This window comes from Callorhinus ursinus, unplaced genomic scaffold (assembly GCF_003265705.2).
Source record: "Callorhinus ursinus isolate GAN/ISIS: 27379988/994484 unplaced genomic scaffold, GSC_fseal_2.0 scaffold66, whole genome shotgun sequence".
Lineage (NCBI taxonomy): Eukaryota > Metazoa > Chordata > Mammalia > Carnivora > Otariidae > Callorhinus > Callorhinus ursinus.
In genome coordinates, this window is record NW_027397128.1 from 6,567,693 (window position 1) to 6,581,348 (window position 13,656).

General features: G+C 33.9%; 1 protein-coding gene across 3 annotated transcripts in view; it reads right to left on the reverse strand.

Annotated features, from left to right (window-relative positions):
• TEX11 (testis expressed 11) overlaps positions 1-13,656 on the reverse strand; it is a 298,719-nt gene that overhangs the window by 96,701 nt on the left and 188,362 nt on the right. For all 3 annotated transcript variants that reach the window (XM_073885803.1, XM_025888290.2, XM_073885802.1), the window contains exon 17: positions 4,691-4,793. In XM_073885803.1, coding sequence (XP_073741904.1) covers positions 4,691-4,793 — 103 coding nt within the window. The remainder of the gene's footprint in view (positions 1-4,690; positions 4,794-13,656) is intronic.

Below are 13,656 nucleotides of genomic sequence, written 5' to 3' on the forward strand. Positions count from 1 at the left end.
TCAGAAAAATGCCCAACTGAGCAATTCACCTCTATGAATTTATCCCATGGATATACTTGCAAAAGTGAACAAAAACATAAAAGTATGTTTATCCAGCAATTTTTTAAAGAGTACAATATAGAACCAACCTAAATTCTATCACTAATGGATGGCCTAATACATTTTGGCACATTCATAAAATGGAATATAAAACAGAATTAAATTTAAAAATGAATGAATGAATTCCATTATATATCTTAAAGGTAGACTACAATAAGTTAAATGTATGCACTACAGAACTTAAATAACAAAATAACAAAACAAAGAGAGCTAACAGCCCAAAAAGATGAGATAAATATCATCATAAAATATACTCAATCCACAAGAAAGTAGAAAAAAGAAAAATGGTGACAATGAACAGATGAGACAAACAGAAGACAAACAAAAAGATGCTAAATTTAAACCTAACCATACCAATAATCATGTTAAATATAAATGGTCTAGATGACCCAAGTAAAAGGCAGATAGTCACACTGAATTAAAGAAAGCAACTTTCAACTATATGCTACCTACAAGAAACACACTTTAAATATAATATAAAGACAAAATTAGTTAAAAAAAACCACATGGGATACTATATACTATGATAAAGGTAATCAAAAGAAAGCTGGAGTGGCTATATTAATATCAGACAAAATGGATTTCAGAGCAAAGAATATTACATAACAGAAGGTTAATTCATGATGATAAGGGAATTAATTCATTATGAGAACATAACAATCTTAGGGCGCCTGGGTGGCTCAGTTGGTTCAGCGACTGCCTTCGGCTCAGGTCATGATCCTGGAGTCCCAGGATCGAGTCCTGCATCGGGGTCCCTGCTCAGCAGGGAGTCTGCTTCTCCCTCTGACCATCTTCCCTCTCGCGTTCTCTGTCTCTCATTCTCTCTCTCTCAAATAAATAAATAAAATCTTAAAAAACAAAACAAAACACGAGAACATAACAATCTTAAATGTTTATGCACCTTATAACAAAATTTCAAAACACTTAAAGAACTTAAAGAACTGCAAGGAAAAATTAACAAATTAACGAATCCACAATTATAGTCAAAGATTTCAGTACCTTCTCTTAGTAATTGATAGAACAAGTAGTAAATCAGTAAGGATGCAGTACACTTTATACTATTAATTAACTTGACCTGAATAACATTTACAAAACACTCAAACAAACACCAGTAAAATATACATTTTTCTCAAGTGCACACAGAATGTTTACAAATAAAGACAATATTCTGGGCCATAGGAACAAGCCTTAACATATTAAAAAGGATTCAAGTCATACAAAATTATGATCTTTGACTATATGATTTCAAATTTATTATACAGCTAAACTAATTTAGACAGTGTGGAAGTGGTATAAAGATAGATGAATAGATCAATGGAACAGAATGAAGAATCTAGAAAGAGACCCACACACACATATATGACAACTGATTTTCAATAAATGTGCAAAGGTAATTCAGTTGAAAAAGGATAGGTTTTATTTTTTTATTTTTTATTTTATTTTATTTTATTTTTAAAGATTTTATTTATTTGACAGAGAGAGACACAATGAGAGAGGGAACACAAGCAGGGGGAGCGGGAGAGGGAGAAGCAGGCTTCCGCGGAGCAGGGAGCCTGATGCGGGGCTCGATCCCAGGACCCCGGGATCACAAGCAGGGGGAGCAAAAGGCAGAGCTGGCAGAGGGAGAAGCAGGCTCCCCGCTGAGCAGGGAGCCTGATGTGGGACTCGATTCCATGACCCTGGGATCATGACCTGAGTCGAAGGCAGACGCTTAACCGACTGAGCTACCCAGGCGTCCCGAAAAAAGATAGTTTTTAAATAAATGATGCTGAAAAAATGATGCTGGAATGAGTAGATAGCCATGTGTCAAAAAAATGAACTTTGGTTCATAACTTAAATACAAAAATTAATATACAAAATTGATCATAGAACTAACCATACACTTAAACCTGTATTTCTTGAAGAAAACACAGGAAAAAATTTTTGTGACCTTAGATTAGGTAAAGATTTCTTACCCATAATACCAAAAGCACACTCCATAAAAGAGGAAAAAAGATAAATTAGACTGTCAAACTTCTCATGAAAGACATAAGAAAATAAAAAGAAAAAATTTATAAAACACATATCCAATAATTTGTATCTAAAATATATAAAGAACTTTCAAAACTCAATAATAAGAAAACAAAGTTCTCTATATCTTAGTAACTAAAATATATTTCTTTCCTATGTTCTAGCCACTATGATAGAAGATGAATAAAACATATAGAGATGAATTAAAAAAAAGAAAACAAAGTTTCCTATAAAAAACTGGACAAAAGATTTATACAAACACTGTCAAAGAAGATATATGGATGTCAAATATTACAGAAATGCAAGTTAAAACCACAATAAGGTACCATTACCCTACTATCAGAATGGGTAAAATATTTTTTAAATGGACAATTCCAAGTGCTGTTGAGGATGCAGATCACCTGGAACACTCATATATAGCTAGTTAGAATGTAAAATTGTATAGCTACTTAGGAAAACAGGTTGGCAGTTTCTAATAAAGTTAAACATATATTTACCATACAATCCAAAAATCCAACTCCTAGATATTTATCCTAGAGAAGTTAAATCTTACCATCACACAAAATCTGTAAACAGATATTTGTAGCACATTTATTCACAGCTGCTCTAAACGGAAACCATCCAAATATACTTCAACTGGTGAATGAATAAACAAACTGTGGTACATACATATTATAGACTATTACTCAGCAATAAAAAAGAACAAGCTATGGAAACACAACAGTATGAATGAGTTTTGAATGCATTATCATAAGTGAAATAAAGGCTCAAAAAGCTTCACAATGTATGGTCCCATTTATATGACATTTTGGAAATGGCAAAAATATAGAGATAGAAATGAGTTCAGTCGTTTCCAGGACTAAAAGTGGTTGGAAGGAAGGACAACAAGGGAACCTGAGGTAATTTTTTGTTCTATATCATGACTGTAATGGTGGTTACATGACTGTATACATTTGTCAAAACTCATAGAATTATTAATATAAATAAACCTCATAGAATCATATACTAGTAAGTTTTATTCTATATGTTATCAATAAACATGGCTTTAAAAATGGTCACAGATAACTGGGGAAAAAAATAAAAAGACAGCTGATTCTATATTTAAAAAGTAAAAACAAAAATATTTTAATAGACTGTTAAAAGGTTTAATAGGAAATCTAATTTTTGCCATTTCTTTTGGTAAAAAGTTTCAAATTTTTTCAATCTCTCAACATAATACATCAAATAAAACAAATTCCCAGAAGTCTCCAACAAAAACACTGATGATGGACATGACTATACTATAAACCCTGATAAAGAACTGACTCCAATTTGCTAATCTTTAATTAATATACAGGAATACTTTACTACCCTGGAACATTTCTTTTTCAATGAAGAATAAGTTATCTTTCTTTTTTTATGGAGTGCAAAGCAGAGTCCATTGCACATAGTAGGTATTCATAAACAGTTGCTCAATTGGATTAGTATAAATTCTGTTTGGATCCATTAATTTAAACTTCTCAATTTCTCAACTTAAGCCCTTCACAACTGCTCCAACTGCCTCAGGACATTCTCAGCTACACTGAGAGCTGAATGGGAATAATATCACAGCGCAGGTGTATCTGTAACCAGGTCAAGATACAGGAGTGTACAGACACATCAACTAGGAAACTATGCTTAACTTAATGGAAAGGGCCCAACACTAATGGGATGAGGTTCATGTGAGCAATTCCAGCAATTGTCAACTCTGTAGAAAGAAACTCAATTTCAAGGCCAAATCTCTTACCAATCACTTCCCAAGTAAGTGAAAAGATTTAAAAGTAAGCTGGAGACTTTGTCTAAGACAACTCTTTGTTTGTTTTAAAGATTTTTAAATTTTTATTTATTTGACAGAGAGAGAGTGAGAGAGGGAACACAAGCAGGGAGAGAGGGAGAAGGAGAAGCAGGCTTCCCGCGGAAGAGGGAGCCCAATGCAGAGCTCAATCCCAGGACCCTGGGATCATGACCTGAGCGGAAGGCAGATGCTTAACAACTGAGCCACCCAGGCACCCCTGTCTAAGACAACACTTAACTGAAATGGGTTTGCAGCATGAATTCCCTCTTACCCCACAGCTTTTTGTTTTTTATTTTTTATTTTTTAAAGATCTTATTTATTTATTTGACAGAGAGAGACAAAGCGAGAAAGGGAAGCAGGGGGAGTGGGAGAGGGAGAAGCAGGCTTCCCGCTGAGCAGGGACCCCGATGCAGGGCTCCATCATGACCTGAGCCGAAGGCAGATGCTCCACCGACTGAGCCACCCAGGAGCCCCACCCCACAGCTTTTTAAACTTAATTTTTAACAAGTTCAAATGACAGAAAATACAAAAAAGTATACAACGACAAGAATTTCTCCCCAATTCCCTAGGCAGCCCCTGTTCTTTTATTCCTATGTAACCTTCATAATTCTGTTTTGTTGCATGGTTGTATCATCTTTACATAGGAAAGCTAGAATACAGAATATATAACTCCACTGTCTTAAAAACAATGTTTTTTTCTTTATGGTAGAAGAGGATTATTATTCTTTATATTAACAGTTAAATATAATTCATAAATAACATTCATACCTCTGCCAGGGTTGCCCTCTAAAATTGCAATCTTGAATACATAAAACTGAGTGAAAATATTTGTAGGATCACGTTGTTCAGCTTCTGTCATTGCCTCTTTAGCCTGCAAAAAGGAAAATATTGGATCTCTTTTATAAAAGTAATAAGGAAGACCTTATCATATTTTACTAAAATTATTAATACAGTCACAATGGCTGAGGATACTCATCGTAAAAAGATGTGAATCTAAGTAAAATCTTTAAAGAATTGTTCTCTTAAAATGCTGAAGAAACAGTGAGTTCTGCCTCTAGAAATAGAGTGCATTATATATGTCAGACCAACTCTCCTACTGAAAACAACGAAAAATGTTAGATAACATTTTTTTTCAATTCCAAAGCAACTTACAAGATAATAAAATCTAAGGAAAAGTGAGGTTCCAGAGAAACAAGCAGAGAATTAAAGCCACTTTTTTTCTGGTGGGCACTTATAAATCTAGACAAATGTTAGCTGCAGTTTTAAATGAATCTCACTAGGTTAGGAAAACAGACATCAAGAGACCCAAGGGACCACACTCTTAGGTTACCAGAACTAAACCGCTCCTACCTGCATCACCAGGGGACTGCAAAGAAAGTTACTTTGGTTCTGAAAGGAACACAACAAAATGTGGTGGGGAGAACCAATCCCTAAGGTATGTATTTATGGCACCAAATTACATTAAACAGGAGGCCAAAAGACCTCAAACTATGAATTTATTTGACGTTGGTCCTAAACATCTGAAGAAGCAAAGGTAAATATTCTCTGGGGGAAGTAACCTTCATCCTAGGCTTCAACATATTTCCAAAAATTATTTTTTAAGAATCAGGAGTAGTAAACATAAAAAAAAAATCAAGCATACTAAGAACCAATATACCATAAATGAGAATCAGCAGAAACAAATTGCAGAAACAGATTCTCAAAATTTAGATACCAGAATTATAAAAAACTATCTATAAAACACCTGTTTTCAAAGTTTAAAGAAATAAAAGATCCTCAAAAATATATATAAGTAGGTTGATATACAATTGTACATATTGATATGGTACAGTGGTTATTTGCAGCTGATCTCAATTCTGATTGATTATTGCCCTTGGCATATCAGTTGTTACACATCTTGAATATCAGAGAAGTTTGTAGGAAACAGAAACTATAAAATATGACCTTGATGATCTGAAAAAGTACTTGAAATGAAAAATACAATAACCCAAATGGAAACATGGTAGATAGGTTCAACAGCAGATTAGAAACATGAGAAGGGAAAATTAGTGAACTGAAAGATAAGGCAAAATAAATTAGGCGAAGCGCAGTACAGATATTACAAACATGGACAGTTAAATAAAGATTCTATTATCTTTAAGATGACAAATGAAAGAATTGAAACACTAAGTAAATTCCACGTTGGTAGAAGGGGGTAACCAGAAATTTTAAAAAACAGAGGATACTCCTTTCAACAAACTGTGTTGAAACAAATGGACATCCATGTGCCAAAAAAATGAATCTGAACACAGACCATAAACCTTCCACAAAATTAACACAAAATGGATCATAAACCTAAATATAAAACTCCCAGTTATAGAACTCTTAGAAAGTAACAAAGGAGAAAATTGAAGTGACCTTTGGTTTGCTAATGACTTTGTTTATCTTTTAAAGTTTTTACAGTGTAATATTAGGTTCACATGTATAATACAGTGATTCAACACTTCCATACAATACCCAGTGGTCATCATGACAAATACACTCCTTAATCCCCATCATCTATTTAACCCATCCCCCCTACCCACCTCCCCTCTGGTAACCCTCAGTTTGTTCCCTATAGTTAAGAGTCTGTTTCTTGGTTTGCCTCTCTCTTATTTCCCTGGAAATTTGTTTTCTGTCTTAAATTTCACATATGAGTGAAATCATATGGTATTTGTCTTTCTCTGACTGAATTATTTCGCTTAGCATAATACTCTCTAGCTCCATCCATGTCATTGCAAATGGTGAGATTTCATTCTTTTTGATAGCTGAGCAATATTCCATTGCATATATAAATATGCACATACACACACACACACACACACACACACACACACATATGCACCATAACTTCTTTATCCATTCATCAGTCGATGGACATTTAGGCTCTTTCTATAATTTGGTTATTGTAGATAATGCTGCTACAGACATTAGACATTGGTGTGAAGCCATGTGGCCCTGGAATTTTGTTTGTTGGGAGATTTTTGATTACTGATCCAATTTCTTTGCTACTTATGAGTCTATTCAAGTGTTCTGTTTCTTCCTGTTTCAGTTTTGGTAATTTATATGTTTCTTGAAATTTATCTATTTCCTTTGGGTTGGTGATGACTTTTAAAAAACACAACACCAAAAGCACAATCCATGAAAGAAAAAATTGGGAGTTGGACATTATTAAAATTAGAAATGTCTGCTATGTGAAAGATATTGTTAGAGAATGAAAACATAAGCCACACAGTGAGAGAAAACATTTGTAAAACACATATCTGATAAAAAATTGATGTCCAAAATATACAAAGAATTCAACAAGACAAGAAACTACTCAATTATAAATTGGGGAAAAGACTTGAACAGATAATCTCACTAAAGAAGACATACAGATGGCAAATAAGCATATAAAAAGATGCTCAACATTATATTTCATCAAGAAAATGCAAATTAAAATAATACCACTATACAACCATTAAAATGGCTAAAATCTAAAACACTGACAAAACCAAATACTGGTGAGAATGTGGAGAAATAGGAATTCTCATTCATTGCTAGTAAGAAAAATAATAGTAGAGCCATTTTGAAAGACAGTTTCATAGTTTCTTATAAAACTAAACATACTCTCACAATATGATCTAGCAATTGCCCTTCTTAGTATTTTACCCAAATGAGCTGCAAGCTAATGTCCACACAAAATCCTGCACATTACTTATTATAGAAACTTTACTCATAATTGTGAAAACTTGGAAGTAACCAAAATATCCTTCAATAGGTTATAAAAATGTAATAAAATTCAGAATACCCTAATTTTGTAATGATAGTGTGTAAATCACTTTTATCTCTACTATAAAAGTTAAAAACAATAATATTGAAAATAACTATAGCTATAAAAATTTGTTAACAGATGTACAATATAAAAAGATATAAAGTGTGACATGAATAGCATAAATGTGAGGAGAGGAGAAGTGTAGAGTTTCTCTATGCGTTTGAACATAAGTTGTTAACAGCTTAAAATAGATGGTTATATCTAAAAGATGCTTTATGTAAACCACATGGTAACCACAAAGAAAAAACCCATAGTACATACATAAAAGATAAATAAAAAGGAATTAAAGCATACCACTACAAGAATAAATTTTTAAAAAGACAGCAAGAGAGGAAAAAAGAACAAAGGAATTAGAAACTAAGAAAACAAGTAACAAAATGGCAATAGTAGGTCCTTACCTATCAAAATTACTTTAAATATAAATGGAATAAATTCTCCAATCAAAGACACAGAGGGACTAAATAATTTTTAATAAAAATATTCCAACAGTATTCTACCTACTAGAGACTAACTTAGCTATAAGGACACACATAAACTGGAAGGGACTGAAAAAGATATTACATACACATGGTAAAGAAAAGTGAGCAGGAGTGGCTATAATTATATCAGATAAAACAGACCTTAGTCAAAATTGGTCACAAGAGGCAAAGAAGGTCACTATATAGTGAGAAAGGGGTCAACGCATTAAGAGGATATAACAATTATAAATATATATACACTGAACATTAGAGCAACTAAATATTTAAAACTAATACTAACCGAAAAGATGCTCAACATCACTGATCATCAGGGAAATGCACATGAAAACCACAATGAGATACCACTTCACACCTGTCAGAATGGTTAATTCAAATACACAAGAAATAACAAGTTTTGACAAAGACGTGGAGAAAAAGGAACCCTCATACAATGTTTGAGGGAATGCAAATTGGTAGAGCCACTGTGGAAATCACTATGGAGCTTCCTCAAATTATAATTAGAATTACCATATGATCCAGTATTTCTATCACTGGGTATTTATCCCCCAAAAAGGGAAAACACTAATTTGAAAATATTACACTATGTCTACTGCAGCATTGTTTGCAGCGTTACTGCAGCATTATTTACAATGGCCAAGATGTGGAAGCAATCCAAGTGTTCACTGATAGATGGATGAAGCACAGATGTGGTATATACTTTATGGAAATTACTCAGCCGTAAAAAAGAATGAACTCTTGCCATTTGCGATAACATGGATGGACCTAGAGGGTCTAGAGAATATAATGTTAAGTGAAATAGCTCAGAGAAAGACAAACACCATATGATTTCACTCATATGTGGAATTTAACACACAAAACAAACAACAAAAAAGGACACAGACATAAAGAGACTCATAAATACAAAGAACAAACTGGTGGTTGCCAGAGGAAAGGTGGGTAGGGTGGTTAAGAGTACACTTATCTTGATGAGCATGGAGATATGTATAAAACTGTACACCTGAAACTAATATAACACAGTATGTTAATTATACTTGAATTTAACAATAAATACATAAATAAAGCAAATGTTAACAAACTGAAGGGAGTAACAGGCAGCAATTATAAACAGTAGGGGACTTCAACACCCCACTTTCAACAATGCATAGATCAACCAGACAGAAAATTAATAAACAAACAGTAGGCCTGCAAAACACTATAGACCAAATGGACCTTATAAGCATATATAGAATATTCTATCCAACAGCACAAGAATACATATTTCTTTGAAGCACACATGTAACATTCTCCAGGATACACCATATGTTGGACCCGAAAGCAAGCCTTAACAAATTTAAGAAGACTGAAAAAATATCTTTTCCAAACACAATGGTAAAAAACTAGAAATAAACGACAGGAGGAAAAACGAAAAACTCACAAATGCATGGAGGTTGAAAAAAACATTCCTGAACAACCAACGGGTCAAAGAAGAAAGCAAAAGGGAAATCCAAAAGTATTTTGCGACAAAAGAAACTGGAAACACAGCATATCCAAAACTTATGGGATGCATCAAAAACAATCTTTTCTTTTTAGAAATTTTCAAAAAAATTTATTTATTTATTTGTTTGTTTGAGAGAGAGAGAAACAGCATGAGAGGGGAGAGGGTCAGAGGGAGAAGCAGGCACCCCGCTGAGCCAGGAGCCCGATGTGGGACTCAATCCCAGGACACCGGGATCATGACCTGAGCCAAAGGCAGTCACTTAACCAACTGAGCCACCCAGGCACCCCTGCATCAAAAACAATCTTAAGCAGAAAGTTTATAGTGATAAACACCTACATTAAAAATGATCTCAAATAATCTAACTTTACAACTCAAGGAATTAGAAAAAGAAGAAAAAAGTAAGCCCAGGTTTAGCAGAAGGGAAATAATAAAGAGCAGAGCAAATATAAATGAAAATAACAAGTAAGATTTAATAAACATGCATTTGAACTTAAGTGACCGTCAATTTGATATAGACTGCTATACACATAGGATGTTATGTATGAACCCAGTGGTAACCACAAATCAAAACCCTAAAACAGATACACAAAAAATAAAGAAAAAGGAATCCAAGCATAACATTAAACAAAGTCATTAAAGCAAAGAGAGAAAAAAAAGCAAGAGAAAAAGAACTGAGAGGAACAACAACAACAAAGTCAGAAAAAAATAACAAAATGGCAATATATACATATTTATTAAAAATTACTTTAAATGGAAATGGACTAAATGCTCCAATCAAAAGACATAAGGTGACTGAATGGATAAAAATATACAGACCCACCTTTTTCTGCCTATAAGAACTCAACAAAGACTGAAAGTGAAGGGATGAAAAAAGATATTCCATGCAAATGAAAGTGAAAATAAAAGCTGGTGTAGTAATACTTAAATCAGATAAAATAGACTTTAAAACAAAGAACTGTAGCAGGAGACAAAGAAGGGCACTACATAGTAAAAAAGGGATCAATCCAACACAGGAATGTAACAATTGTAAATATAAATGCAACAACATAGGAGCACCTAAATACATAAAGCAAATGTTAACAGATATAGAGGGAGACATTGACAGTATTACAAAATAGTAGGGGACTTTAAGACAACATTTACATCAATCAATAGATCATCCAGACAAAAAAATTAGTAAGAAAACAGTGGCTTTTGATTTTTAAAATTTTTTTTTCATTAGACAGAGAGAGAGTACAAGCAGGGGGAGCAGTAGGCAGAGGGAGAGGGAGAAGCAGGCTCCCCGCTCAGCAGGGAGCCCGATGCAGTGCTTGATCCCAGAACAGGGCCTGAGCCAAATGCAGATGCTTAACCATCTGAGCCACCCAGAAAACAGTGGCTTTAGATGACACATTAGACCAGAAGGACCTAACAAATATATACAGAAGATTCCATCCAAAACCAGCAAAACACACATTCTTCCCAGGTGCTATGGAACTTTCTCCAGGATAGATTGCATGTTAGCACAATAAAAAAGTCTTAATAAATTTAAGAAGATTGAAATCATGTGAAGCATTTTTTTCAAACCACAACAATATGAAACTAGAACTCAATTAAGATAAAATCCAGAGGGGGAAAAAAAACATGTAAAAGCTAAATGACATGATACTAAAAAACAAATGGGTCAACCAAGAAATCAAATAGGAAATCAAAATACATGGAGACAAAAATGAAAACAGAAGGGTATAAACTCTGGAATTAAGCAAAATAAGTTCTCAGATGGAAGTTTATAGCAATACAGGCCTCAAGAAACAAGAAAAATCTCAAATGAACACACTTAAAAGAGCTAAAAAAAAAAGAAGAAAAAATAAGCTCAAAGCTAGAAGGAAGGAAATAGTGAAGATTAAAGCAGAAATAAACAAAATAGAGTCTTCAAAAAACAATACAAAAGATCAATGAAACCAAGATCTCATTCTTTGAACAGATAAACAAAATTGACGAACCTTTAGCCAGACTTACCAAGAAAAAAGAGAACTAAAATAAAATCAGAAATGAGGGAGGAAAAATAACAACTGAAACCACAGAAATATAAAGGACTATAAGAAAATGTTATGAAAAATTACATGCCAACAAATTGGACATTCTAGAATAAATGGATAAATTTCAAGAAACATATAAATTACCAAAACTGAAACAGGAAGAAATAGAAAACGTGAACAGACTCAAAACTAGCAAAGAAATTGATTCAATAATCAAAAATCTCCCAACAAACAAAAGTCCAGGGCCAGATGGCTTCAAAGGCGAACTTTATTAAACATTTAAAGAAGAGTTAATACTTATTCTTCTCAAACTATTCCAAAAAACAGAAAAGGAAGGAAAACTTCCAAATTCATTCTATGAGGCCAGTATTACCCTGATACCAAAACCAGATAAAGACTCCAATGAGAAAGAAAAACTGAGGCCAATATCCCTGATGAACATGGGTGTAGAAATTCTCAATAAAATACTAACAAACTGAATCCAATAGTACATTGAAAGAATCATTCACCACAATCAAGTGGGATTTATTCTTGGGCTGCAATGGGGGTTCAGTATTCACAAATCAATCAATGTGATATACCACATTAATAAAAGAAAGGATCCTCTCAATAGATACAGAAAAAGCATTTGACAAAATACAACATCCATTCATGATAAAATCCCTCAACAAAGTAGGGTTAGAGGGAACATACCTCAACATTAAAAAGGCCATGTATGAAAAACCCACAGTTAATATCATCCTCAACAGGGAAAACCTGAGAGCTTTTCCTCTATAGTCAGGAACAGGACAGGGTTGTCCCCTCTAACCACTGTTACTTAACATAGTCCTGGAAGTCCTAGCCTCAGCAATCAGACAACAAAAAGAAATAAAAGGCAACCAAATCAGCAAGGAAGAAGTCAAACTTTCACTATTTGCAGATGACATGATACTCTATACAGAAAACCCAAAAGACTACCAAAAAGCTGCTAGAACTGATACACAAGTTCAGTAAAGTCACAGGATACAAAATCAATGTACAGAAATCAGTGGCATTCTATACACTAACAATGAGACTGAAGAAAGAGAAATTACGGAATTGATCCCGTTTACAATTACACCAAAAACCATAAGATATCCAGGAATAAACTTAACCAAAGAGGTAAAAGACCTGTACTCTGAAAACTATAAAACCCTGATGAAAGAAATTGATGACACAAAAAATGGGAAAACATTCCATGCTCACAGACTGGAAGAACAAATACTGTTCAAATGTCTATACTACCCAAAGCAACCTACACATTTAATGCAATCCCTATCAAAATACCACCAGCATTTTTCCCAGAGCTAGAAGAAACAATCCTAAAATTTATATGGAACCCCTAAAGACCCCAAATAGCCAAAGCAACCTCAAAAAAGATCAAAGCTGGAGGCATCACAATTCTGGACTTCAAGTTATATTACAAAGCTGTAGTGATCAGTACAGTATGGCACTGGCACAAAAACAGGCACTTAGATCAATGGAACAGAACAGAAAACCCAGAAATGGACCCACAACTATATGGTCAACTATTCTGTGATAAATCATGAAAGACTATCCAATGGGAAAAAAGACAGCCTGTTCAACAAACGGTATTGGGAAAACTCAACAGCAACATGCAGAAGAATGAAACTGGACCATTTTCTTACACCATACACAAAAATAAATACAAAATGGATGAAAGATTTTAATCTGAGACCTGAAACCATCAAAATCCTAGAGGAGAACACAGGCAGTAACCTCTTTGACATCAGCTGTAGCATGTTCTTTCTAGATATGTCCCTGGAGGCAAGGGAGACAAAAGCAAAAATAACCTACTGTGACTACATCAAAATAAAAAGCTTCTGCAGAGTGAAGGAAACCATCAACAAAACTAAAAGGCAACCTACGGAATGGGAGAACATATTTGC